At 53.3% G+C, this 27,542-nt stretch overlaps 1 protein-coding gene across 1 annotated transcript; it reads left to right on the top strand.

The window, feature by feature from the left end:
• The first annotated feature begins 1,130 nt into the window (after window positions 1-1,130).
• On the top strand, window positions 1,131-27,542 carry LOC119109922 (zinc finger protein GLIS3). Its single transcript, XM_037233669.1, has 7 exons — window positions 1,131-1,232; window positions 1,483-1,611; window positions 22,186-22,242; window positions 22,516-22,743; window positions 22,810-22,977; window positions 26,340-26,501; window positions 27,525-27,542. Exons 1-7 carry the CDS (start codon window positions 1,131-1,133, stop codon window positions 27,540-27,542), a joined length of 864 nt encoding a protein of 287 aa, XP_037089564.1.

The following is a 27,542-nucleotide window of genomic DNA, read 5'->3' as shown; positions in this document are numbered from 1 at the left end:
GCCGGAGTACGGCTGCAGTTCCGTCCGGCGTCCGGGCCGGTGCTGTGCTGGTGACCGCCGACCGAGGATAGGGTGCGGTGCCGGAGCCGGGGACTCCCGTCTGGCATCCGGCGAGGGAGCCGCGACCGGACCCGTCAGGCGGCCGCGGGGGCAGGAAGGCCGCGGAATCGCACCTCGACGCTCGGCGCCGAGTGCTTTTAGCGGGTGGACTGTTGGGTAGCGGGACTTCACTACGCTACCTGCCGCTAATGCAGCGTCGAGAGGATAAGAGACTTCATGGGATAGTGAGTGATCGCTGGTTAGATCACGAACGGCAGTCCGCCAGATACTGAACAAGCCTCTGTTGGAAGAGTGGACGGGCGTCCGTCGCCTGTCCAGCCCCGCGTCTGCCGGCCGTCGTTGGCCGCGATGGAGCCGGCCGGCGAGCCGCCGCCGCTGCGGCCGAGCGGCCCGGCGCGGCCGCTCTGCTCTGTGCGGCCGGTGCCGGTGCGGCCGAGCGTCGCCGACCGCTCGGCAGACTCGCCCAGCGGCCTGCCGTTCAGCGGCCTGAGTCTGGCGGGCGGGCGCGGCGCGGATCGGCCGCGGTCAGGCCGGCGCCCTTCGCCCGGGGCCCGGCCTCCCCCCTCGTGTCGGCGGTGCTCGCGGTCCGCCCCGGCCCGCCCCGCGGCCCTCGACACCGGCCAGACAGCAGCAGCAGCAGCAGCTGCTGCTCGGCGCGGACAGGAGCGGCGCCGCCATCTGGCCGGGCGCCGGCGGCCGGCAGACAGCGCTGCCGCTCCTGCCGCCAGGCCCAGCAGACGGTCTGCGCCGGGCTCGCCTGGTCTTGCGGCCCCGGCGCCTGGGCGCAGGGTTCGCTGGCAACCGCTGGCAGCCGCAGTACCGCTACCCTCGGACCGGGCGTGGCTGTCGGAGCGGTGCTGGACGCCAGGGCTCCAGCCGAGGAGCTCACGAGGCCGTCCGACTACTGCGGGTACGCCACGCGCCCGCTCTGCTCCCGTCACGTGACGTTCCCTTCCCCAGTATCTAAACCTGATGTCGGAGTTCCCACAGTCGAGGTTGGTGGGTGCAGGCTCGGCGCAGAGCGCGCTGGCGGCGGTCCTGCGCCGTGACGCCGCGCTGCCCGTCGGACCATGCCGCGGACGGCGGCGCCGGCGACGGCCCGCTTGCTCTGCTCCACGCCGCGAACGGCGGAGCCTTCCTACCTGCAGCCGACCTTCTCCTCGCTGCAGAAGGTGCGGCACCCGACCGAGCGGCAGCTAGAGACGGCCGACCGGCTGCTGCACCGGCGCGGCTCCGGCGCCGACTCGAGTCGCCGCGGCTCGGCGGCGGACGGCGCGAGCCGGCGCGGCTCGGCGGCGGACGGCGCGCGCCGCAGCTCGGCCGGCCGCCGCGCCTCGGCCGGCCGCGCCGCCGCGCCTGTGGACGTCACCAACTGCTACGCCCGGCGGCCGGCGCCCGAGCCGGCCCGGTCTGCGCGTCAAGGTGGCCCGCAGCGACTTCGACATCCACGCCCACTTCGTGGACGGCGATGCGCCGGCGGCGGACGGGCAGCGGTCGGCGCTTAGAACCGCGGGCACGCCGCACCAGTACGCGGCCGCCGCCGGCGGTCTGGCCGGGCAGGTGGCGCCACCATACCGGCCGGCAGCCCGAGAGGCCACCGGGCAAGCCGGCGGCGCCGATCGACGGCCAGCCCCGCGGCAGCGGCCAGGGCAAGCCCGGTAAGTACAAGCGCCGAGCGTGACTTGGCGCGTGAGGTTACGCTACATTACGATCGACGCGTCGCTACGCACCAACAGCGCCACATCAGCTGCATAGCTCCGTTTTGGTCTGGTCTGGTTTGGATAAACGCCCTTTCGGCCCGTAATGACCATTTCAGGGCTATGGTATGAAGAAGAGCGGGCAATGGTGGGGCTAACCTGCATGCACCTGGGAGTCCTCCGCCGAACCTCAGGCCGCACAGGGGTTCACGTACGGGGTGTACTCGGCGCTCGGACAGGGTGCGGTCACTGACTGGGGTGCCGGCCACTGGGCCACTCATGGCTGTTGCATGTAGCTTACCCGGAACGGGGTGTCACGATGGTGCAGGATGAAGCGAGAACGAGGACAGGAGGGTGAATGCCACATCCTTGTGTAGGCGGGGGGCCGCGTGGCACGTGCTGATTCTCTGCAGGCGCCTGTTTTCGCTCCGCTGCCAGCTCCAGGTGGGGACCGAAACTCTGGCCCTGTCACTCGGGGCAGCACCAGTGGTGAACGCAATAAACAATACTAGGGTAGAAACTAAATGAAAACTATTACAGCGATGGCGTGCATCCATGTTATATTTAATATCAGTCAAGGAAACTTAACGTATTACGTTACAACAAATGAACAATGGGAAAGCACTTAACGCTCAAATCAAGAACAACGGCAACGGACCATCACTACAACACATTACACGAGACTATACCTGTGCAGCCTATTGATCATGCATGGTAGATCAGTTATAATTGCAAAACTTGTCATACCAAGCGCAGCAAGAGCACCAGGTGCTCTCAGCTTGAATGAAGACCAGATGGAGACCCAGGTTAGCGCAAAGCCCCACCGATGATACCTGTACCAATAGCACATGGTGTGAAATCAGAGGTAGTTCTCTACTGGTCCTCGGGTGTGTGCGTTACTAATGTCTCCAAAGAAACCGTCTTGTATGTGGTCATCAGTCCGCGCCAACAGCGCCGGCTGCCTGGTCCGGCCCGTCCGCCCGGCCTGGTCCGGATGTCTGGTCCGGTCCGGATGCCTGGTCCGGCCCGTCTGCCCGGTCTGCTCCAGATGCCTGGTCCGGTCCATCTGCCCGGTTCGGTCCGGATGTCTGGTCCGGTCCGGATGTCCGGTCCGGTCCGGATGCCCGGTTCGGTCCGGATGTCTGGTCCGGTTCGGATGCCTGGTTCGGTCCGGATGGCCAGATTCAGTCCCGATGTCCGCTCATGGATGCCCGGTCTGGTTCAGATGTCCGGTCTGGTCCGGATGCCCGGTCTTGTCCGGATGCCCGGTCCGGTCCGGATGCCCGGTCCGGTCCGGATGACTGGTTTGGGTCCGGATGTCCGGTCCGGTCCGGATGTCTGGTTCTGGTCCGGATGCCCGGTCCGGTCCGGATGCCCGGTCCGGTCCGGATGTCTGGTCCGGTCCGGACGCCCGGTCTGATCCGGTTTCAGCCATCCTGACGCGTCATTCACACTAATTCACATTCGCGTCACATTCATTCATTTATATCAGCATCTGGGTGGGCTAGTGAAGCGCTCCCAGCTGTCCTCGCTTTCATTCCCAATATCAAGGAAAACAAGGTCCGTGGCCTGCGATAATGGCTTCACACACTTTGCGCCCCTAATTTTGCCTCGCTTTATACCTGCCGGCGCGGGGGAAGCAACACATAAGCGCAACCATGCGCTGCAACCGTTACAGCGCCGACACACGTTCACACGCGCTCGGGACTCGACATGACAGGGACCAGGTGGTTCCGCCGCCGGTGCGCTCGTACCCCAGTTTCCGCATTTCTCGCTCGTCAAACCGGACCGGGAGGCTACGGATCGGTGTTTGCGCGGTGCGGTCCGACCGACGAGTCGCGCCGAGGGGTGTGCCGCGAGAAGGGGGCCGTCAGCGGCGGGTGGTCCCGCCAGCCGTCCGACCCGAGTCAGGCACGGCTGCAGGCGTGGAGACCCGGCAATCCGTCACTGCTCGGAGCAGCCCGGGCCACGCGGGGGCCGTCGCCCGACGGCACGCCGCTCTGGGTTAGCGGCCGGCGCCGCCCTGCCGTCGAGGTCCGACGACGGTCCCCGATCGCGGCGGTAGGGCTCTGGCAGAGGTCTGCTCTGCACCAGTAATGCTAAATTTCCACACCAGACGAGCAGCAGGGACGCTCGTAGAGCATAGACGGAATTCGTAGATGCACTTTAAAGACCTGACAGATTTTTGGTCAGAAATCTGAATATTACTGGTATGCACATCCCAGAAGCGATCCAGGGAATATTGGCCTGCAACGTGCGAAGGTCGTTTCGCCAGCGCTGGGCCAGGGTCGCCATTTCGTCAAGCGCTGGGCCAGGGTCGCCATTTCGTCAGCGCTGGGGCCAAAGTCGCCATTTCGCCAGCGCTGGGCCAGGGTCGCCAGCGACCTTTGATTGTCAACGGCGTGTGCTACATGGTGGACGACAGAGAGGTGAACTTGGGGTGGGTTCTTCTGGGGCGAAGTCAATGCCATTGCAGCATCGCCTCCCAGATCGGGGATCATTACAGTTGGCGACAAAAGACATGACTCGGTTTTCGAAGCGGGGCAGATGAAAACAGGCATTTCGTCTGCGGTAATCATATGTGGGACTGCTTTGGGGCATAAGACACCTCCATGTGGCAGACGGTATTCAAAGCGATGCATGTCCTGCAAAAAGTACAAGGCAGCCGAGGATACAGCCAAAAACGCATCGATTTTTTAGAACGTGTTCCATCTGCGACAACAGCATCCAATAACAGGACACATTTTGGCCATCAAGCATGCTCTTGGGAGGGATGCACTTATATTTGTTGACCATGGTAGATAGGACCTTGATAGAAAAGGCAAGCACATTTACTGTGCTTAATGTTTTGAAACCAACCATGTTTCGTCACATCTCCCACGGCTATTACTCTTCATATTCACGTTTAGCGTATCAAACAGACTGCTAAAACAAGAGGCGTGCTCTTAAAAACAGACCTACAATTTTCCAAAACCTTATCGGGTATTATAATGATGTTTCGAAACATCCTAAAACATTTTAAGCATTTACCACCGAGGGCACATGTCAACAAGTCACACATACAAAACAATGTAGCTAAACCGACTTGACTGGGCAGACGTCGTCTGTTACGAATCTGTTTATAAGTCATCTGCTCAAGTCATCAGGTGGCGCACCCGCGTATCCATTAATGGTTGCTGACGTGGCCGTCCCAGTGGATAACAAACTGAGGCAGGAGACGGTATTTGTAAAGGGGCGCTTTCAAGATGTCAGGTACGATTAGGTTGGTTGGGTAGAGGTGCGAGACAGGATGTCGGAGAGGTTCCTGCAGTCTGATGAATGTCAGCCGTGGAAAATGAAAGGGCCAATATGAACTGACTATAGGTCAGTTAAAGCGTTGTGCCAGAAACGCTGTCGCCACGTGTCGCTGGAAAACAACATGGCTGAAGTTCAACATGAACAAAACAACATGGCAAAAGCTGAAGTTCCATCAGAAAAGAAACGATATAGGAAAGAGGTGAAAAAGAGCATGGTGTAAAATTTGAACCTCTGTTATAGAAGAAACGACGTGGACGGGATACATTTTTCAGACAAGTTACGGTTCTTCTGACCCAAAGAGAAAGGACCGAGGCGCGATGCTTAAATGACTAACTATGCATTCATTTCGTCGTTTACGGAAAGCACATATACTGTAAATATGCATAAGTAAATGTACATGCAAAAGTTTTCTACGTTCTGGAACCAGCACGCTATCACAAAACATAAACAAACAAGCATCATCCATATTTTGCTTATTCCGAAAATTGCGAAATCTTTATGCACATACAACTACAATGGGAGCAATTTTACATTGACAAGTATCAGTGATTCCCGTCTCTAGAGAGACAACATTCGAAAAGAGCCATGTGACTCAGTCATCAGCATTCTGAGAACGATTTACTCCTATAACCAGGGTCAAGGTACTTTTACCTATTCTGTTTATTCCTGAGTCGAGAATCACTGTCATTGGTCAGAGGACATTTTCTCAGTGGATACATAGCTGTATCCTATCATTGCATAAACTTTTAATCGTCCACAGTGAAATGGACATTAAATGTGCCTTATTCTTAAAGGGAGAATACCACAATTGTGTTTTTACTTATCTTTAAATCAATCGCGTTCGATTTAATCGGTAACATCAGTTTCCTCCTCCTCAAAATCCATCTGAAGAGCCCAGAATTTCTATCGAATTCCAATTCGAAATTTGATTCAAAATTCCCCTCCTCACCACTAAGAGAAGGAGACATTTGAGTTGTCCTGCCTTCTAAAATGTTTGTATTCTGCAATGTTTCCAAAACACACATTTGTCAACATGCTTGTAAAACTAATACCATGAAGCTGGAAACACACTGCTTAGACAAAACTATATGTGAACACGAGGCTACCACCCCACGAGTTCAACAAAACGCTAACCTATTGCTCTGTTTTCTCTCCTGTGGCACTTAGCGCAGTGCTTTCTTTTCGAAGCGCATTTTGGTTTCGGGAAACAGACTACCACATGGTCTATAGTAACACGCTGGTTCGAACATCGACCAATGTAGAGTATCGCATGGTCTAAAGTGACATACTGGTTCAAACTTCAACGAATGGGTTTCTGGGTAACTAGCCCTGTCCGCCCGCCACTCCAATGAGAAACCTCCATTTGCGCTGGCGTTATTCATACCAATAGGTGTGGCATTTTTAACCCCGCAGGCACGCAATCTGCGGGTTAAAACAGCTCAGAAGTGATACCCCTAACCCGTGACAGCTGACAACGGCTCTCAGCAGATTCTGCCGTCGTCATGGCGACGGCGGTTGAAATGACAACGACAGTCGCGACAACTGCATTTGTTGCGGATTTGCTATGCACTCTGGAGCTGCCAAGAAAGGAAAGAAGCGCAGTGCTATTACAAAGCGTTGACAGTGTAATTTTGCATGAAAAATTATTACAATTGATATCCTTATCATATTTTGATGGTGTTGCAGTGTCACTACCCAGTACTATTATCAGACGTGACTGATCCTGAGGTTTGCCATAGCATGGTTTTAAAATGTGCCCCAAAGGTGGGACACTCCCTTTAAAGGGAATGTCCCCCATTTGAAGGTACGGAGCCAGGCGTCAGCCATGATTGCAAAAACATACCTATAACTATTGTATGCTTTTAATTGGAGGAGACTGCTCTAGGCAAAACAATTTCTCCGTATAGTGAAAAGGCTTCTCAATAAGTTTTTGCTAGATTACGGCATCGTAACGTGCACAACAGTGATTGGGAGCCAATTGACGGCCGCTATGTCTGGAAACCGTGCTCACGGACGCCAGATATGAAAAACTCGACAATCATATTTTTATTGGCCTTAATCGCCGAATGGCCAAGTAAATGGTAGGTTTAGGTGGCGTCATTGATGCTCGGGGCGATCTTGAAATAGTTCCCTGAAAAAGTCGGCACATCTTCGCGTACCTCTAGGCGTAAGAGCCTAGAGGTAAAGAGCCTAGAGGTTTTACGTAAGAGCGTAAAACCCTCAGAGCCTAGAGGGTTTCGGGTCTTAAGAAGGGTAAGGCTTTGAGCTGCACCAAATGGTCTTCAAATTGGTTATGCCTGTTCAAAACCCCATACAATTGTGGAGCAATCATTTTCAGGGTTTTACAAGTATCGTATGTTACCCATGTTCAACTGCGGTCCAATGTCGCTTCAAGCATGGTGTTCTCGTCACAAGCAAAAAAAAAACAAATTAAATTAGGTGCTGTCGCTTTAGTTTGAGCCCACTCTCCACTTAGGTTGTTGAAAGACTCCATCATCTTTAACCTTCGCGCCTAAAGCTCACAGATATCCAGCGATAGTCGTTTTCTGGATTGGGGTGTTGCCGTTATCTAGAGATAGGCGATGCTACAACTACACATCACAACACAACACAACAACTACAGATCTCACTACTACACAACTACTACAACTACTACATCAGCTACTACACAACTACAGATCTCAGGCCATGTTACTCGGGCGCGTATAGCCGCAGCTACGCCTCTGGTGAGGCCGCCGCGGTCGTCACCATTTCCGACGTGAGTCGCGGCCGGCCGGCCGGCTGCTGTTGTTTTCTTTTACTCTCCGTGGGCTTGAGTCAGTTCCGCTCAGCGCGGTCACGGTGTCACCCAGCGTAAGCGTCGTCTCGCCGTCGTATGCGATCGGAAGCGGGACGTCACAGTGCGTGCTGTCGGCGCCGACGCGGCGCCCGGAACCTCTGAGTCAACGGTCCGCGCCGAGGAGTTTCTCGGTGACACATCTCGGCTTCCGGTCCGGCCGCCGTGTTTCGCTCATCCCGCCGGCTTCCCGACGCTTTTTTGCGTAGCGGCTGGTCTTTGCTACTTCTGCTTCCTAGATTTGTGTATTTTTCCGTCAAGGAATGCTCTGTTCTGCGCGATGTTGAGCTGAGCGTGATGATATGCAGAGTTTGTCATGCCCGGGGACGTTCTGTAGTCAGTTTTCTAAGCGCTTCGTATGTAGACTTTTTGTACCTAATAACAAATGCCTCAGCGTCTTCCTCTGAAGGTGTTTCCACGAATCTGTTCAATGTAGCAAATTGGCATTGATGTTGTTAATGTGGAACATCCGCGTAGCATATACCGCTGCTGAACACGGTGAGCGTGGAGATCGAGCCGGAATTATCGGTGCCTGATGTTAACTTATCATAGCACTTGCTACTTGCGGGACACTTAAGTGCCTTGCGAATGATATGGCCGATATCTGGTCAGGTGACATCAAAGGGCAGGACGAGCTGGGGCCGAACGCTGCAGTGCGTTATGCTTTCACCGCAGGATTTGCCGTTGGTCCGGAATTTAACGATTGGTAGAGTTTGGGCTCACACGGCAATGTTGGAGTCTGGGCTCACGCAACGGTGGTGGAGTCTGGGCTCACGCAACGGTGGTGGAATCTGGGCTCACGCAACAGGCATCGCTTGGTGGTATGCCAGGCTCTCCTCAACAAAAGGTGCCACGGAGACCGAAACATTTCTGCCAAAGCCCCAAAGGAAACCGAACTATTTTCGCCAAAAGGCCCAAAGGAGACCAAAGTCGGCAGAAAATTGAATGCATTCATAAAATGAAGACCAAAATACGAGACTCCATAACTGAGAGCCTAAAATGTGTCTTTCAATATGTCAGTTTGCACTCAAAATATTAAAGTTTAACGTACTGCTCTTAGCGCGGACGCTGATTCCGCAATCCATTAATCAAAATGTTTGGACTAAATGTTAAGAATGGGTAAATCGTGTGTGTTATCTGCACTGCAGTATAAAGCTAGCGTTTACAATATATTAAAGCGCGCATCACTCAACACTCAGCACATGTATCTCGTCGGGTTTAGAACTCTGGAGACAACTTGAAGTGTGCAAAGCGTACCATGCAGGTGCGGGGGGGGGGGGGGGGTGGCGGGGGGCACGTATTTATTGATATTGTCCTGGCTAGAAGCATCAGGGACCCCAAAACAAGGAACCAATATCTGGAACCATCAATGATGCCGCGGAACTCCGAACAGAAAGTTATTTTTCACTGAATCTGAATCCGTTGCTAATGCAAGGAGGCCCAAACAGGAAGTTGATACCTGGCCCTGGCTGGTTCCCTTGATGACAGGAGAAGCTCCGAGCGGGGAGCATATGCGTGACCCTGACTGATCCCATTGACGGCGACGCCAGGGGGCTGCCAGCGGGAAGCCAATATTTGGCCCCGGCCAGATCCATTGATGATGTCAGCCCCGCTCGGCTCCGGTTGCAGCCTGCAAAAATGAATGAAAAAACGTTTCGCCGCGGCGCAGCCAGGTGGTTTGAATGAGCACCGCGGCACTGCGCGGCGCAGTCAAGACAAACAATGGTTATTATCTGATGCGGGGCCGTCGGTGGCGGCCGCGCCGCGCCGACCACGTGTTGCCCTCCCGCCAAGATCGACGCAGGAGAGACAGCGGCACACACCCGACCCGCGCGCGCCTGTTTGTTTTTAGTCTTTGTTGTCTGTAAGTGATAGTCGCGTCGCTTGTGCCGTCAGGGTTCATAGCGCTCATGTCCTCATTCATTTCTGGAGTTTTTGCAGCGGAGCGATTTGCGACGAGAATGCACGTGCCGGGAGGCGCTGCAGAAATAATAGAGGGTAGCCGACTGGTGAAGTGGAAGGTGCGGTGCATTTACAAACTAATGGCTGCCCGTGTGGTGAGAGGGGCGTCACACGTGTTGCAATGGCATGCAACACTTTAAGATCGAAGGACAGTGGACGGTGCGTGCAGAAGGAGGAAATCACTAATACACCGTCGATGTCAAGTTCATTCTAATTGAGTGAAAATATAAACAATGGAACTCATTAACCTGAAATGCACTGGGCGCCAGCCGTTATTCATTTAGATGCTTATTATATATTAAGAGGCATTGTAAGGAAAACGGAGTCTGTTCTGTGGCTAGGAGAAGCGGGTTTCAGGTAGGTCCTGCTGAGGCAAGATATCGGACTCAGCAGAGGTTTCAATCCATGACGTGAAATCTGCCTCCATGTGGGCAACTGACGCAAAACATGGCCAAGCTGTGGTTTAATTTTGACCACAAGGTCAGGCTATGTCCACGTCGAAGTTGCCAGATAACGTAAACCTCAGTCTGTTTTTTAAATAATGTGTAATCTGTAAATTCAGTCACGTTTTCCCAATATGTGCACATAGGTGTGCTGCTTCTTGTTTGTTGCTGGATCGTCCTCGTGCTGATCACGCTTTGTCTCTGAAGTGTCCAGAAACGGTTGTATTCAATGTTTCACTTCAGTCTGTTTAAAACAGTGTTATTAATTTTTAGAGAACACTGAGACGCCTGCCCCATGCGTGTCCGTTGCTTGAAAAGCACTGAGACGCTTGTCAGATACATATTCGATGCTCAAAAATAATTGTTAAATCGAAGGAAGACGCTCCGGCAACCTTCAGTACAGAGAGAGTGAGTTGTAGTAGCGGGGAAGCATCGACTCCCCTCCCCCTTGCACCCGCGTTCTTTCGTTTTCACCACACATAGTTCGTGACAAAAAGTTATAAATGGGTGTGATGCATTCCCACTGAGCCCTTCCCGTTTTAAGAAATCCTGGTCCTGTTATATTAGTCCTGGAAATCCCCTGTTACATGTTAAGTTATGATTTAACGACACGCACGAAGCGTCTCGGGTCGGCTGCCGTCGATGGAGTTGCAAAATCTGTGTTCTCGAAGTTTCCTCAAAGTAAGTTATTTTCATTCGGTTCCTCCATTAGGCTTCTGGCTCATCATTATAAAAAGCATCATTTGCTCAGATATGATTATTTCGTCGTCACGACCGTACGCCGAAAATCGCACCTTTGGTTGCGGAATAACCTCGCGTTTGTGGTAAGTTGTATAGGACGTTTCCCTTAGCAAATGACATAAATGAACATTCACATTCTAGCACTTCAGCTTAAGGAGATTGTCACAGGCTAAAACTTCGGTACTTGAAAAGAACTCCAGTTTGACCAGCACCTGCAAAGTCTCGCTGCAATGAGCAGCGGTGAACTGCCTTTCAATCATCTGTTCTGTTATCGGCTACAAGCCATCACACGACAGCTGCGCCGTCAGGTGGCAGCGTTGTATTTTCATCGTTCCCACCTTACCTGGCCAGTCACACATTTCACATCTTGACGTCCCTGCTACCAAGGCCCTCCACTCCGGGCGAGACGGGGGTTCAGATGGGTGGTAACTTCTTACATTCGTGGAAAGGGGGTGGCTCTTAATGCCTCCGTCATCAAAAAAGCTAAACAGGCCCTAGACCCAAGCAAAAGACAGCATGACCCACGTCTCAGACAGTTGGCGTACCTTTGCGTAAGAAGGTGACGTCGGACATCACTGCGGGTGACCTCTAGCGGCGAGGCCAGGTTCCCGCAAGTTACCGCTCCATGTGCAGCGTGCCCGTGTGTTCCCTGCGCAGGAAGTGGTGTTGGACAGCCCTTGGCGCACTGAATCGTATGCTGATTTTGGCACAAGAGTAGGGTGTGTTCGGAGCGATCCGAACGACAAAGATCCCATGCCGTCATATTGTTATATTTGACGTCAGCTGATACTCCGTATACATACGTGGGTATTACGCATAATTAGTCTGAGAGATAAACAGTATGTCAAAAAACAAAGGAATGTAAACGCAGTCACGCATAAGCAGTATGAGACGGCCTTACCGCACAAAAAAGGACCTGGCAGCGCGCTTTAAATTTGTTAAATCCAGTCGTCTAACATCCGCAGGCAACTCATTATCGAGAGACGCCGTTCGGTATGCAAGGACCGCTGTCTTGCCGCCGTGCGCTCGGCCGGGGGGCGCAGGTTTTTGTCCATGCAGGTAGTTCGGCGCACCTGAAATGTTCTACTCTACGTGAATGTCATTCATGACGCATACCTCACAGATTCTGCGTAGTTTGGTGCTCACAGCGACCCGGACGACAAAGATCTTGCGTGACGTCACGAATAATATTTGCCGCACGCACATAATTTTTTCTGCGATTCCATCCGAGCGAGACGGAAAAGCGCAAAAGATTCAATCACAAAAAATTAATTTGTGACAACGAATCGACACCGGATAGCGCTCTCGTCAGGCTTCCAAAATTGATCCAGCGGTGTGTGCAAGATGTAAATATAGTTTAATGCTACCAGACTTCAGGTTCCCGGTGGCCGCCACACGCACGCATTGGTGGTTGTTAATCTGTTGCTCTTTGGCCCCAACCCTGACGCCCGATCTGACCAATCCATCTGCTAAGCGCGAGACGCCTGAAGGGCTGACCGCCGTCCGGCTCGATGCTGATTGATCGATGGTGATCGAGGGAATGAGCAGCAGACCATGAATCCCGAGCCGGGGTGCGATTGCGCAAACAAAATTTTAATCCTCGCCACCCAAGAGTCCAAATATTGCGACATAGCTTTCATACTACATCGAATGTTGGCCAAGGTTACCTAGGTACCCCGAATTAAGGTAATCAAATTATTTCCAAAACATTTGTTATCAGTACATTTGACCTCAACACGGAAGGTGAAAAAGCCCAAACTCAGGCGCTATTTCGACTTTGGATAACCTGAACTAACTTAATTGCACAGGACCCCATCATCTAGCGGCCTGACAGGAGGCAGTAAATCAGCACAGGAAGGCGCTTGATGCCTTTTCTATCAGAAACGCATATTATCGGGTATATGGATGTGAAATGTGACCAAAATAACCTCAGCGAGCAGCTTATCACTCTTGGCCATCACAGATTAGATCCTGCGTGTTTTTCAGCAGATGTACAGCTTTGAAGATACCAAATATGCAATTTTCATGCATTGACTGTTTACATATGTGTTTCAGAGATTATTTCGATGGCTTGAGAGAGCGCATCCGGGCTAACCTCAGAAAACTGTGTTTCTCCCGGTGAGGTCTCCTGGTTGCCACTGTTGGTTGTTTGTCACCCTGGTGGTCAAACAGACCGGACGCTGGCCTTACCAGCGGTGAGTGCCGATCTCAGTCATTGTGAGCAAGATCAACGAGGACACATGAGGAAGAGGGCGAGGGGACGCGGCACCAGAGGAGGGAAAACAGCCTTTTTTCTCTCAGACTCCGGCAAAATGAAATGTTAGGTAGTCCGCGGTGTTGCACGGAAAGAAACGGGGTGCAAAACGCGTTCGCCTCACCTACATCTCTGGGAACTAGATTTGACCATGACATTGTAGTGCACAATGTAGATTCCTCGCTAATGTTTCTCTAACAGAGCACAAATTGTGCGATCTTCCATCAGCACCCACCACTTTGGTTTTGGGGTAAGTCTATGCTCAAGAGGCGATGCCTGGTGACCCTCTGACCTCAGAATTCCTCAAAAGGATTGGGTCAGCAAAAACACTTTTTATCTCGTTGCTTAGACTTCACAAAAACTCTCATTCTGTATACAGCTTTTTAGTCCCAACGACTCCAAAAAAAAACTGAAATCGCTCCACATTTGCCATTCGTCTTCGACCGTAACACGAACCTAAAACAACTTCGATTAGAACAGCGACATAACTGCTAATACCACTACTACATGTTCATCTCTCACAAGACCCATTTTAAGGCTCAAACGTTGCAGAATTATTACAAACAAGCAATCTCTTGGCAAAAAAGACGCCTCATGGATAATGAGGATATCACTCAACTTTCGATGTGCTCAAGTATACAGGAATTTAATGCAGACACAGTCCATAAACCAACCATGCGTATGAAGAATACGCTCATCCGTTGATTTTCGACATGAATGCTATTTCTTCTAACCGTCGCCCAGAGATGATGAACTTAAAATCCAGCGGCACTGAGTGCGAGCTCCAATACATGTGCCCTGTCTGGTCCGATCGGAATTAGACTGTCGACTGGCAGCTGGGCAGAGAGGGCCGACCTGGCGCAGGACGGGGCGTGCTGTGTAGCGTTGGCGGTCCCAGAGGGCCGACCTGGTGCAGGACGGGCGTGCTGTGTAAGCGTTGGCAGTCCCAGAGAGGGACGACCTGGCGCAGGATGGGCGTGCTGGAGCGTTGACGGTCCCAGCGAGGGCTGACCTGGCGCAGGATGGGCGTGCTGGAGAGTTGACGGTCGCCATCTCGCATGATTATGAAAGGAAAAGAATAGAAGGGAAGGAACGCAGGTGTCAGCCCTTCAACTCAAGCCACCTGAAAAACATGGCTAGAACACGGCCTGGGAATTCAGGTTTCTGGCAAGTACAAATCGAATATTATTGTGTTGCGTGGCATATTTATAATTCATCTGACGGGCGTTTTGAGAGAGGATCACGGAGATTATCGCTTCCAACATGTGTCCATCCTTTTGTTGTCGGGGGGGGTTGAACACAAAATTCTTCTCATCTGCGGTGCAGACTAGAGAAAATAAAACAAGCTTTGCATTAACTATAACGTGTACGAACTAGATGGTACGCTTGAATTTACATTCGTAGCTATGACCTGATCCTCGACTCGTCATGGATGAGCAGATGGACCATACTGACACATGAGCCCTCGAGTAAAGCAACTGACTGAGGACCGCAGACCATCACAGCGAACTGCACTGAATTAAGCTGCGACAGTTATACAGGCGAACTGCTAAGTTGTTTGGATGGCGGTTCTCGTCGTTTCGCCTGCTGTTTGCAGTCCGCGTTCCCTGACCCTGCCACACCAGCGGAGACGGACATGTCACACATCACTGTCGCAGAAACCGGAGAACGCCACTAAAAGTCAGCACAAATCACGCTGTCCGACCGGCCCTCCGCCACCGCGCGCTTTTTCCATGCGCCATCGACTCCCTCTTATGGCTCATTACGGATTTAAATTGCCGACTGAAATTTGGCGGGGCTGTTTTTGCGGGTCGCGAGCGAGATATGGGGTGGCGCGGGTCGGGTTTTTTGATGCCACCTGCTGCCGTTTTTGGCGCGCATTACTTGGCGGCGTGACAGTTGGAATGAGCCGCCACATCTGGGCGGCGGCGTTGATTTCATCTTGCAAGGCGATTATATTTGTGTTTGCAGCGGAGCAGCAAACGGCCTGTTCGTCTGCGGGCGCCTGCCGGGCCAAGACTAATCTGTACGTTGACGCCGGTGACGTGGCGTGCTTAGTTATTCGCCAGCAGGTGTTCGCCGCCGGCGGCTTGCCGTCGGGGCGCTGGGTCCGAGAGGAGGATAAACAACGGCGGACGAGCCGAGCCGAGCCGAGCCGAGCCGAGCCGAGCCGAACTGAGCCGAGCTGAGCCGAGCTGAGCCGAGCCGAGCTGAGCCGAGCCGAGCCGAGCCGAGTCGAGCCAAGCCAAACCGAACCGAGCCGAGCCGAGCCGAGCCGAGCCGAGCCGAGCCGAGCCGAGCCGAGCCGAGCCGAGCTGAGCCGAGCTGAGCCGAGCCGAGCCGAGCTGAGCCGAGCTGAGCCGAGCCGAGCCGAGCCGAGCTGAGCCGAGGCGAGCCGAGCTGAGCCGAGCCGAGCCGAGCCGAGCCGAGCTGAGCCGAGCTGAGCCGAGCTGAGCCGAGCCGAGCCGAGCCGAGCCGAGCCGAGCCGAGACGAGCCGAGCCGAGCCGAGGCGAGCCAAGCTCAGCTGAGCCGAACTGAGCCGAGCCGAGCCGAGCCGAGCCGAGCCGAGCCAAGCCGAGCCAAGCCGAGCAGAGCCGAGCTGAGCCGAGCCGAGCCGAGCCGAGCCGAGCTAAGCCGAGCTGAGCCAAGGCGAGCCGGGCCGAACCGAGCCGATCCGAGTCGAGCCGTGTCGAGCCGAGCTGAGCCGAGCCGAGCCGAGCCGAGCTGAGCCGAGCTGAGCCGAGGCGAGCCGGGCCGAAATGAACCGAGCCGAAATGAACCGAGCCGATCCGAGTCGAGCCGAGTCGAGCCGAGCCGAGCCGAGCCGAGTCGAGCCGAGCTGAGCCGAGCTGAGCCGAGGCGAGCCGGGCCGAACCGGGTCGAGCCGAGTCGAGCCGAGCCGAGCCGAGCCGAGCCGAGCCGAGCCGAGCCGAGCCGAGCCGAGCTGAGCCGAGCTGAGCCGAGGCGAGCCGGGCCGAACCGAGCCGATCCGACTCGAGCCGAGTCGAGTCGAGCCGAGCCGAGCCGAGCCGAGCCGAGCCGAGCCGAGCTGAGCCGAGGCGAGCCGGGCCGAACCGAGCCGATCCGAGTCGAGCCGAGTCGAGCCGAGCCGAGCCGAGCCGAGCCGAGCCGAGCCGAGCCGAGCCGAGCCGAGCCGAGCCGAGCCGAGCTGAGCCGAGTTGAGCCGGGGCGAGCCGGGCCGAACCGAGCCGAGCCGAGCCGAGCCGAGCCGAGCCGAGCCGAGGCGAACTGAGCCGAGCCGAGCCGAGCCGTGCCAAGCTGAACCGAACTGAGCCGAGCCGAGCCGAGCCGAGCCGAGCGAGGACAGGGCTAAGTCGAGATAATGACGGAAATCCTGGTTGAATCTTACGAAATGAGCATATTTACCCGCTCCTGGCAATGAACAAGTTGTCTTTATGATAAACTCTTCGCAGAAGTATGGAAACTGGAGCCGTCGGATATAGACAAAAAAGATATTGCCGTGCAATGTTTCTTCTGCCTTGGTACCAGGAAGTTTTGGCATTGCGAGAAGTCAAAGCATGAAGTACCATAATGCATTTTGTGCGGGGAAGAAGCTGGCATACATTTCGGCGAGCTGGATGATATTAAGCCGCCTCAATTTTCCTAGTCTGTCCAGCCCTAGGCCAGGCCTGGGTCCGAGTCTCGTCTTACCTGTCACGCGTGACGCGGCTGGCGCGGCGCCTGCAGCTGTTCGGCGGAGCGTGCCGCCACCCTCCTGTGTACTGCGGAACAGTATGGTTCAAAGCCTGGGGCCGGTTTTGGCCGGTATTGGCGTTTCATCCATGAACGGGCATCACATCCAAATGGTGTGATGGTATGATAGCACATACATCAGCGCAGGGTTAAACCACCAAAGTTCTCACGGCTCCCTTTATGTGAATTATTCGCCGCGTCATAATTCGAAGTCGGAAGGCTCTTTCCGCGAGCATTGTTCTAAGGATTTGCTTATTTTGTCGCATGCTTCTACACTATTGTAAGGAGCATGTGCATACCTGTGTAGATGGATGGATAATGAGGTACGGTGGTGCAACACTGGCTAACCAGGGTTCATCGCAATATTCAGAAATGTTTTCCTGCCAAAATATTCCCGTTCTTACGGTTTTGTGACAACGAGTTTTCACAGTATTCACCATCCCTCTTTGCGTTGCATTATATGTTCGCCTGTAATTGCATAAGCGGACTCCCAGACCTCATTACAGTTGCATGGGACATCATTAGCTGGGCAGCGTGATATTTTTGCCGGGTAACAACGGTAAGAAGTAGCTTTCCTCCGGGCTGAGTGGTTTAAGAACGATTAAGGCAATAACAATTGTGACTTACACGTGGCCTTCTCTACGGGTAAGCCATTGCGAACATGCTAAGTTTAGAGATGTTTCATTCCATGTAACGTCCGTGCATCAGCAAACGTGTTTAAAATTCCCCAGAGTAATAGGAACTTCCACTTGCTCCCCTGGCTTGGCAGAGCATATCGCTTAATATAAGTTTTACCCCTTTTCTCAACTATTATATCACACAAAAAGGCCCCTTACTGACAACCAACTGAATAAATCGACTTAAAGTGATCCATCCTCGGGCGAGCTCCCTGGGAAGGTTTGGTGTCACCAACGCAACAACAGGGTACGCTGCAGCATGGCCATTCTGGCAATTACGCACAGCAGGCGAGAAGACAGTTCGCCAATGGGGGCAGCTTTGTGCCTGGCTGCAACAACCGCACAATCGGTGAGAGAACTTGTGCAGTTCGAATCCCACGGCCATTTGAGCGAAAAGTTCCTTTTTTCTTCCTATGGTATCTGAAGAAAAAGCTGTCCATGCAGCTGCGTGGTCGGAAGTTAGTACCAGCCGTTTTGGCGCCCCATTGCTCTTCATTGCCTATCTTGCTTGCAAATAAGTGATAGCTCACAGCCGAAAGAACCCACCTACATTTATCAATAATTTTTCCGATTGGTATCATCATGTGAACAGTTTATGTTGTCATATGAACATGCACATGGTGAAATGTGGTGCACGTGCCTCCTCACTGATCAAACATAGTACTAGTATTATACGTGCGTGACTACATTTTGACACTGAAAAAATCTCGTGATGGGAACATGAAACAGTTGATTGAAAACACGCGACATTATTTTATGTCATGCATCAACTCCAGCGCACCTACGGCACGCTTGTCTGGGTTTTTCAGTGAAAAAACTTTGAGTCGTGCACTATACCATCGCGAAATGCCGCGCACACCACTGTCACATCCATATAACATGGGCACCAAAATGATACGAGCGGTGTGTGATGGATAGCATACTCTCTTACAATGACGGCGACCACTTTATGTCCCTAAACTGCCGCTTAAAAAGAGTCAAATAACATCGTGAAGGCCGTTTGACCAAACGAGTGTTTTAGTGTTCGGCGTGGTCTGCGCTGTAAAGCCTTAACTTCATCCCCACTCATCACACGAGGCTTCCGTAAAAAGCATAGGGTGGCGATAGTTTGTGGTGTCAACCTACCGTTAACGACCCAGAGCTATGCAGCAGGGGTGGGCCGGGCGTAAATGGGGCGCGGTCCAGCGGCGCGAGACAGAGCTCGCGCGCCCGCCGGCAGAGGGCAAGGGGAGCAGGACGGAGGGGCGCGCGCGGCGCTGTCGGGGGGCGCGGCGCGGCGCTGGCGGCGGAGGGGCGCGCCGTCCGCCGCCGCTGTCACCGCGCGTCTCTAATGATGTAACTCAAGCCGTGACGAAGATGGAATGGAGCGAATAAATTAAATATAAACAAATAGACGCGAATTCGGGATAGCTGCGCTTCATTTGCGCATTGCGTGGCGCTGAAATGCGGAACAGGGGCGCGGGCGGGTGCTCTGGACGCTTTGGAACCTGACGAACGACAGGGGGCGAACGGCGTGAGAAAAATGTCGAGCTTTGACCTCACCTTGTCACGCTCCCCAGCGCCGCTTTGGGGGAGATGGCATGCCCAGGAGCGATTTAATCTCGAGGGTATCTGTAGCTGAACATGGCAGTGAATACCACTGCTGACGAGCCTAGCAGCTTAGGCAGTGGCAGCCAGCTCGTCGCGAGCGGCCATCTAAGCTGCCGCCTGACCTCGTCGAAAAAACAATACGCGATCATGGCCGGTAAGCGAGGGATATTGAAGAAATTGAAGCTACCAAGAAGAAACAGGTTGGCGCATGTTCCTTCTGACCGGACGGAATCGGAAAAATCCGTTGTCTCCCTTTTTATCAATGTTTTATTTTGGTTATTTCGTCAATTTTCATTTTACCGCAACTACCAGTGCATTCAATTTTAAAATACCAATTTCATGTTAATAGGCCTCTTGTTTCTTCATTGAAAATGAGCATTAGCATATCCGAAGAGAGAACAAGGGTATGCATCAAGCGATCCTGCCTTGATAGCAGAAGATGCGGAGAGAATATTTATGTGACGAAATGCCCCGTCCCAAGGAATGGCGGCACGCACATCGGGTCAAGCTGCTATTTTCTTTGAAGGAAAATTAACCATATCGTAAGTGGATATTTTGAAAACAGATTATGACGTACCAGTGCTGGACAATTTCCAGCGAATGAATAACATGAAGGACGCTGCTGGCTGAAGCCTGTCATCAGCGTCCTTGGTAGCGACTGTATGATTTACATCGGGAAAGAAAAACACACATCAAATACCATTGGGTGTGCCGTCATACGTAATCAGCCACGAAAACACAAGTCACGACAACGAACACCGAACATAAATATTAACAAGATTTCTTAGGAAAGCATTTAGCATATCAAAGTAATGCAGCGCAATTTTCCGCCCAAATACTTTCTGTTCAAGCACGCCGCCTTCTCCGGAGCTTGGCTTAATGGCTACGAAGCAAGCATGCATGAACTTCGGTGATAATGAAATGTCATAACAATGAGCCTCACAACAATAATAATGTGATCCAATGCACTTGTCATAAACAATATAGAACACGTATTGGTGTTTCCACTCGCCCACACACCACGACCTAATTGGTCGTAGCAAATGCAAATGGGCACTCTATTTCTATGCTTTCTTTTGTTCCTAGCGGCGGAAATGGACATGACGACTGCAATAGATTCAACCTGTTTGACAACTGGGTTATGTCACGCTTACTGTGCCTGGCGGACTACTGATGTCCACTAACTTCCACACCTTCAGCTTACCTTCAAACACATCGCAATTCTTTTAGCGCTGTATATCTGCTCACTTACGTTATTTCTGTCAGATGCGAGCATGGCTCATCCAATACCATGAGATTCTACGTAGTCAGACACTTTCGACGCGTGATCGATGCTGTTCGGTTAATACAACTCCATGAAACAATCGCAATGAACCGTTGTGCAAGTTTAACAGCATATAGAAGCATTCAGGTTTGCCAAAGAAGTTGAAAAAAGAGAAAAAGAACGAAAACCGATTGCAGGCCAGAAGGCTAGTGCACCTTTTCCGTGTGGATTGGTTAGGCTACCACGTATAATTAATGTATGTGATGTACATGCACAGAGTTGGATGCTCCTCCGTTGCATAATATTCCACAGAAGTTCAAGTCATAACGTTTATATCAGCTCAACGTGCATGAGAAGAAAACGACTTAAATTTTGTCATGATGGGTCCAATATAAACCGAATTTACCCCGTACCTGTTTTTACTAAGCTGGCTGAATGTGTGATCGAGTCCTGAACCTTGTTTAAATTGAAATGGACAAGTCAGGACTTAAAATCATATCCAAGTGAATGTCAACCACTTCAAAGCCACGCCTCTCATTCTTCCCCTGATTTTTAAAAAAAATTCTCCACCGTTTGCAAGAGTTTTCAATGAGGCGCCATGCTTCAGACCCGTAATGGCTGAAACCCGGGTGTTCGCGCCAATGTCGTTTACTTGCGGTGATGAGTGGCCACATTCCGTCGACAGCCGTTGGACCTTCGTTCTCCCGGAGCCATGAACGTTGCCTGCACGATCCAGATGCCAAGACTCCGCCAGGTGCCGCGGGTCAAAATCTGGCGGACAGAAGGGTTTTCAAAGCATCACTTTACATACGAAGCTTATGCCTAATGTTGAACTCCTGCAAGGTTCGAGGGACTGAACCCCCCCCCCCCCCCCCCGCCTCCGCACCCCTACCAGTGGCGCAACCCTCACCAAGGAAGTAGGAGGCCGGCTGGTACTGGCCCCTGCGCCCGGCCCGGCGACGCCGGCGAAGCCCCGCCCATCACAGCCAATCAGACGGTCGGCCGTCCGGCAGACACAGATTGCCGGGTTCTGATTGGTCACGAATTAACTCGATCCAACAAGTGGTTCCTTCCGCGATTGAATTCAGGACCATTTGTATCCTAAGCCGGGTGCATGGCTGTAGTGTGGCAGCATCGACGAGTGGTATAGAAGACCAACATCTAAAAATAGTCTGTGAGTAAGCACAAACAAAGAAAAGGTAAAACGGTTTCCAGACCTTTCTTTATTCAGGGATCACTCTCGGAACGCACACACTTCAGTCTCCGCGCTAGCATTCCCCACCCGTTGCTCGACCTCGTGACCCGAACTTCTGACCTTTGACGGATGCTGACCCGGTGTTGGCCAGCTGTGCCGACACTGACCCGTCGTCCCGCTCCCGGCAGCCGGCGCGTCTCTGACCATGCACCTAGAGCACGACACGGCCGGGCTGCTGCAGGAGCAGCTGTCGCCCGCGCTGGCCGCTGACCCGCTGCGCGCCTTCGAGCTGCCCGACGACGCCGCCTCGCTGCTGGGCGCGCTGCTGCAGCCTGAGGCGCGGCCCGAGCTGGGCTGGCAGCCGGAGCTGGCCGAGCCGCGGCGCCCGAGCGACGCGCTCTCGCTCAGTCCGCTGGTGACGCCGCGCGGCTCGCTGGAGCTGGGCCGCCGCCAGAAGCGGCCGCTCTCGGCGTCGCCGTTCCCGCTGGAGGTGACCGACGGCGTGGGCCCGGTGCGCGGCTCACCCACCTGCCTGCTGGCCGAGCCGGCCGGCCCGGCCGCCGCGCCGCCCGGCAACTACGGCCATTCGCTGCCGCCGTTCCAGTCGCTGCGGCCGGCCGACGGCGTCGCCTGGCCGCCCTGCCAGACCAACTACCTGGTGCTGCCGCAGCAGCAGGCGCAGCAGCTGCAGCAGCAGGTTCTGCCGCTGCGCCAGCAGGCCGGCGTCCAGCTGAAGCAAGAGGCGGTCGTCTGCCGCGTCAGCCAGGACCCCGCCCGCTGCCAGGTCAGCCAGCAGCCCGCCAGCTTCCAGTACAAGCAGGAGCCGTCAGTGTACCCGTACAAGCACGAGCACCCGGGCTACCCGTACAAGCAGGAGCCGTCGGCGACTCCGTACCGCCAGGAGCGGCCAGGCGGCCCGTTCGCGCCGGACTCGAGCCCCGACCGTCAGTACGGCCCGGACCCGAGCGGCGGGCGCCTGTACCCCGTCGGGCCGCTCGACTCGCCGGCAGAGGTCAGCTCCAGCAGCGGCCCGCTGACCTGCCTGTGGGCCGGCTGCGCGCTGCAGTACGACCGCCAGGCGGCGCTCGTCAAGCACATCGAGAAGGTGCACGTGGACAGCCGCGGCGGAGACGAGTACACCTGCTTCTGGGCCGACTGCCCGCGCCAGCAGAAGCCCTTCAACGCCCGCTACAAGCTGATGATCCACATGCGCGTCCACTCGGGAGAGAAGCCCAACCTGTGCTCGGTGAGTACGCTGGTTTGTGCTCGGTGAGTACGCTGGCTTGTGCTCGGTGAGTACGCTGGTCTGTGCTCGGTGAGTATGCTGGTATGTGCTCGGTGCGTACGCTGGTGTGTGCTCGGTGAGTACGCTGGTCTGTGCTCAGTGAGTATGCTGGTCTGTGCTCGGTGAGTACGCTGGTCTGTGCTCGGTGAGTACGCTGGTCTGTGCCCGGTGAGTACGCTGGTCTGTGCTCGGTGACTACGCTGGTCTGTGCTCGGTGAGGACGCTGGTCTGTGCTCGAAGCTGCGCCGCGGATGGAGGAGCTCATCCAAAACGAACAAAGCTTATCCGAAGCGCACAGGCGCCGGTTGCACAGTTTTCAGGTAGCATTGTGCGCACAAATATGCCGAATCCCACTCAGTTGTAGCAGCGCTTTTACCTGTGAAAGGCTTGGAGATAGACCAACGCACTTGGCTTATTTGACCTGTGCCCGCCGTCAGATCCGACCGGCTAGACAGTGTCTGGGCCAGAAACCACAAAGTTTCACCAATTCGTCCGAGGCGTCAATACAAAATAGTTGAACTAGCGATTCAAATTGGCATGCTTCTGTCCCTCCGTGGTACGATAAAAAAAGGGCAGCAGGAAAGAGAGCTCAATTTTTGGCGGCTACCTGAAAAACATCTTCCCTCAATTAGGGTGTGTTACTAGCTATCGCTGCGTCCGATCGAAAGTGCACCCGGGTCACCTGGAGCAAAACGTAAGCAAGTGGTCTTAGCAAAGTCGCAGTTTTAAAAAGCTGTCAAAGCTGTTGATGATACAAGTCATTGAAATTACATAGCCGTGCCCATCAGTGTGTTGAATGACAGCAATCACGAAACAAAGGATTGAATGGCCTTGACGCTCTCGAAATGAGCAGGGCTGCTGAACGAATATCATTATTCATGGGACCTAGGAAAGCTATGATAATTATACTTTGGTCACAAATCTAGTGCATTTGGATGCAGATAAATAAAACCAACGCCAAGATTATCAGGAAAATGTCTGTTTTTATAGATGAGCGGGCAGATTGATGATATGATCCTGTGAAAACCGCTCATTTTAATCAGAGATGTGACCTGTTCATTTCAATTTGGAAAAAATCAGATATCGGTTTCAGAATTGTAACCACGAAACGTTGGCCAACGATATGCGAATGGCTTGGCGCCTCCTTCAAACTATATATATATATATATATATATATATATATATATATATATATATATATATATATGACTTCATTTTTGGTTACAGATGAACGTGTGAGCTAATGTGTCCGTCGTATATCTTGTATTGCTTAAACGCGGCCAGAGAAAGCCTCAGCGTAACTGTGTCAGCCGCTAATACGCTATTCCTCCGCGTGGCATCAAAGCCAGTGCTCCACCTTTGGGGCATATTTCAAACACATTCTTAAGTGAAACCTCAGGACCAGTTATGTGTATTAGTAGCACTGCGTAGTGCCACTGCTGCACCACCAAGGTAAAGTAAGGATATTATTTTTAAATATTTCCTATCGGGATGTCAATGAAATTTCTTTGGCAGGAGCGTCTACCACGGATCGCAATTCTGAGGTATTCTGGCGGATATTTCTGGCGGAAATCTGAGGTATTCTGACGGATTGCAGGGAAACTTGTAGCGCCGATCAAATCGTGCGCGTCTGATATAACAACAAGTAAAAGATGCCAAAGGTTGCATAATCCTTCTAACTACGGACTGACGCGCTGTACTTATAGATGTTGCATAGTCATGACCTGCAGATTTGGTAACCCCTCACTGATTTGGTAACACCTCACCTCACACAGGGTGTTCGTGTTTCTGAGAAACCAGAATACGTTAGTCCTGCAATCTAGATATCTTAATTGTTCGCATTGCACAACACCAAGTACTTCATCTTTTTGAACACGTCGAACACATCATGTCACTTCGTTTACATAAAAACCGTTTTACAGTTCAGATCTTACAACAAATACATCATGTTGTATGTGAAAATGGCTTTACCGTTCAAGAGAGTGCTTCGCATTTGCATGAGGTTTGAACTGAAATAGCCATCTTGAAGATCGTTCTGTGCAGTTCACAACCCTCCCCTTGCTAAGACCTAAACCCCGCTAGTTCCTAAGCTACATGCCCGAGAAGATGTTCAAACTTTTTTGAGGCGATATATCAAAGTCACCCAGGCCCCCATGATGCCATAATAACATCATTCAAATCCTGCCATTTCGTTGGTCATGCGGCGATCAAGGCCAATAAAAACATAGCTGTCGAGTCGAACGTGTCTGGCATTCGTGAGCACGATCTCCAGACATTACGGCCGTCGAATAGTTCTCGATCAATGTTGTGCAAGGTCCGACGACATAATTAAACCATGACGTGTTTAGGAGCATGCTCCCTAAACAGAAGAGCTTTTTCCACTTTAGAGCATATCAATAGTTACAAGTGAGCATATTTCTTCATGTTTAATACTCGCCGAAATAACTTCAAATATGGAACATTCGCTTTAAGATCTTATGATAGATAGATCACCACGTGATCGATCAATGAAAAAGCGCAGACCGCTCAACGTGACATGCGTCAACCACCGAGCACACCTGCGCGCACACAGGACCAGAGACGCCGACTCCGCCGGCTTTTTGCCGGCCTCCCTGACATCTCCAAGGCTGCCGCCTGGAGCGCAGGCCCGCTCTCGGTCTCGCGTGTCGCCCCCATGCAATAGAAGCGCCGCAAGCACGCCGCTGCAACAGCTGCATCATTAACTCAGGGCCAGGCGGCCGGCTCCTGCCCGGCATTTTTGCTCGGCGCGGGCGGACAAAAACTGCGGCCGACCCTCGTAGGAGCGGCGAGACGGGTGGTTGTGATGGGTCCGCGCGACGGCCGGCGGCGACTCAAAGGATACATTTGACGACTTCTTGCAGAGAAAAAGGATGCACCGCAAGAGGCTCTTGGAGTCGAAAGGAAACTTGATGCAGAGCGCCCCGCACAAACACGCATGTTTTGTGGCGTGAAAGAAACCGACGCCTGTTTATGCAATTAATTAAGTTGTGAAATTAATTGAGGCATGGATTAGGTGGACTTCGTAGCCATAACACGTAATGACGTCTAATTTATTGGTAATGCAAGCGGGGCGTTGTAACGGCCATCACACACTCCCTGCACATGGGAACACAACGTAACGATCAAGGTTTGTTGCTGCACTGCGCAGGGCTGCGCAGGACTGCGCAGGACCTCCATGTTTTTCTCCAAGGGCCCTGGCCATCTGTGATTTCTGTGAGGCATCCTGGCCACGGGATAACGCGCCTGGGTCCTTATTCGACTACGGTCACACCGACAAAACTATAACAGCTTTCTGTTTTCAGTACGACGGCTGCAACAAGGCGTTCTCGCGTCGGGAGAACCTGAAGATTCACCTCCGATCTCACACGGGCGAGAGGCCGTACAACTGCGAATTTCCCGGCTGCCCTAAGGCGTTCTCAAACAGCTCTGACCGCGCGAAGCACCAGCGGACTCACAAAGATGCGGTGAGTTTTCAACTGCAAATCCCGCCCTCTCTCTCTCTCCCTCTCTTCCTCTCTCTCCCCTCTCTCTCTCTATCTCTCTTCTCTCTCTCCCGCTCTCTCTCCCCCCTCTCTCCCTCCCTCTCTCTCTATCTCTCTCCCTCTCTTTCTCTCCCTCTCTCTTTCTCTCCCTCTCTCTTTCTCTCTTTCTCTCCCTCTCTCTCTGTCTCTTTCCCCGCCGTTTTACTCGTTTCCTTACCAAGCGTTCAGCTTCTCCGCTGCACGAGTGGTCGTTTAGAAAAGAGACACTGGTTGAAATCCTGGCGTACTAGGGTATGCCGTGTTCTATCGTAGAGTGGAAGCTAGAAGAAGCAGCCTTCAGCACCAAACCGGATGCTCAGTAAGGGAATTCTCCTTGTGGTAACCAATCCAGCCATATGCGCTCGACAGGATATCCTCATCCTTTGCAAAAACATGCCGCTGTCTCGGATATCCTCCTTTTCCCCACTCCACTGCAACAACTGATAGAGGGCGTCGACGCTGCTAGTGAAGCAAGACCATCTGCGAGCCACTAGCTCTATCGCCCCCAAGTCAGACCAGACCGAGGAGTGGCTTCGCCGCCCCTGCAGCAAGCGGCGGCAGATCTGGGCCGCCGGTCCTGAGCCAGTGGCAAATGTACAGTGCGAGTCCTGAGCCAGCAGCCGGGCTGCCAGAGGCTGAGCAACGGACTGGAGACCTCACGGCTGATCCTGGCTGTCGGCTGGCTCCTACCCCTCACTGCTATCCTTACTGATCCCACATCTCCCTCTGCTACCCATGTTGGCTCCTATAACTGCCGCTACCCATGCTTGCTGTTATGACCGTTGCTAGCCATACTGGTTATTATCTCTCGAAACTACCCAGACAACTCCCATCTCGCGCTGCTGCCCTTACTGGCTCCTATTCTCGCTTCTCCTGCCCACGGTATCTCCCCGGACGTCTGTTGGACTCATAGCCGTCCGTTCAGACCCTGAGCAGCGGACCCATTGACGCACTCGCCTCAACCAGACCAACTCATCGACCTGA

Source organism: Pollicipes pollicipes, unplaced genomic scaffold, assembly GCF_011947565.3.
Source record: "Pollicipes pollicipes isolate AB1234 unplaced genomic scaffold, Ppol_2.1 Scaffold_7231;HRSCAF=8579_pilon_pilon_pilon, whole genome shotgun sequence".
Lineage (NCBI taxonomy): Eukaryota > Metazoa > Arthropoda > Thecostraca > Pollicipedomorpha > Pollicipedidae > Pollicipes > Pollicipes pollicipes.
Note: the sequence above shows the minus strand (reverse complement) of the source record. Positions and strands in the feature narration are given on the sequence as shown.